This window comes from Priapulus caudatus, unplaced genomic scaffold (genome assembly GCF_000485595.1).
Source record: "Priapulus caudatus unplaced genomic scaffold, Priapulus_caudatus-5.0.1 Scaffold1950, whole genome shotgun sequence".
NCBI lineage: Eukaryota > Metazoa > Priapulida > Priapulimorpha > Priapulimorphida > Priapulidae > Priapulus > Priapulus caudatus.
In genome coordinates, this window is record NW_014579011.1 from 45658 (window position 1) to 46296 (window position 639).

General features: G+C 48.2%; 1 protein-coding gene across 1 annotated transcript in view; it reads right to left on the minus strand.

The window, feature by feature from the left end:
• Positions 1–266, minus strand: part of LOC106817960 (putative glutamate synthase [NADPH]) — a gene marked incomplete at its 5' end in the record, with an annotated part of 29403 nt that extends 29137 nt beyond the window's left edge. The window contains one exon of the mRNA XM_014822664.1: positions 132–266. Coding sequence (XP_014678150.1) covers positions 132–266 — 135 coding nt within the window. The remainder of the gene's footprint in view (positions 1–131) is intronic.
• Positions 267–639: the final 373 nt, after the last annotated feature.

Genomic DNA, 639 nt, shown 5'->3' on the forward strand with positions numbered 1-639 from the left:
GCTCTCTCGCTCTCTCGCTCTCTCGCTCTCTCGCTCTCTCTCGCGCGCTCTCTCTCTCTCTCTCTCTTTCGTCTCATGTTCTCTCTCCCCCCCCCTCTCTCTCTCCCCTCCCCTCATGCTGGGGTACATACCTGTAGGAAGGCGACGGACAGCGGGTCGTTGACGTGTTTCTCCCCACCCTGCCGCCAGTGATAGAAGCCTGGGTTCGTCATGATGCGGTTATCGAGCTCGCGCTTAGCAAACGCTATGAAGTGTCGGTTCAGCACCTGAGAAACAAACGACAAATTATTCCGTTACCTGAGAAACAAACGACAAATTATTCCGTTACCTGAATAAACAAACGACAAATTATTCTGTTACCCGAAAATAAACAAATTATTCAGTTACCTGAGAGGAAAGGACGAGTTACTCAGTTACCTGAGAGGAAAGAATGAGTTACTCAGTTACCTGAGAGGAAAGGACGAGTTACTCAGTTACCTGAGAGGAAAGGACGAGTTACTCAGTTACCTGACAGGAAAGGATGAGTTACTCAGTTACCTGAGAGGAAAGGACGAGTTACTCAGTTACCTGACAGGAAAGGATGAGTTACTCGGTTACCTGAGAAACAAACGACAAATTACTCAGTTACCTGCAGTGCTC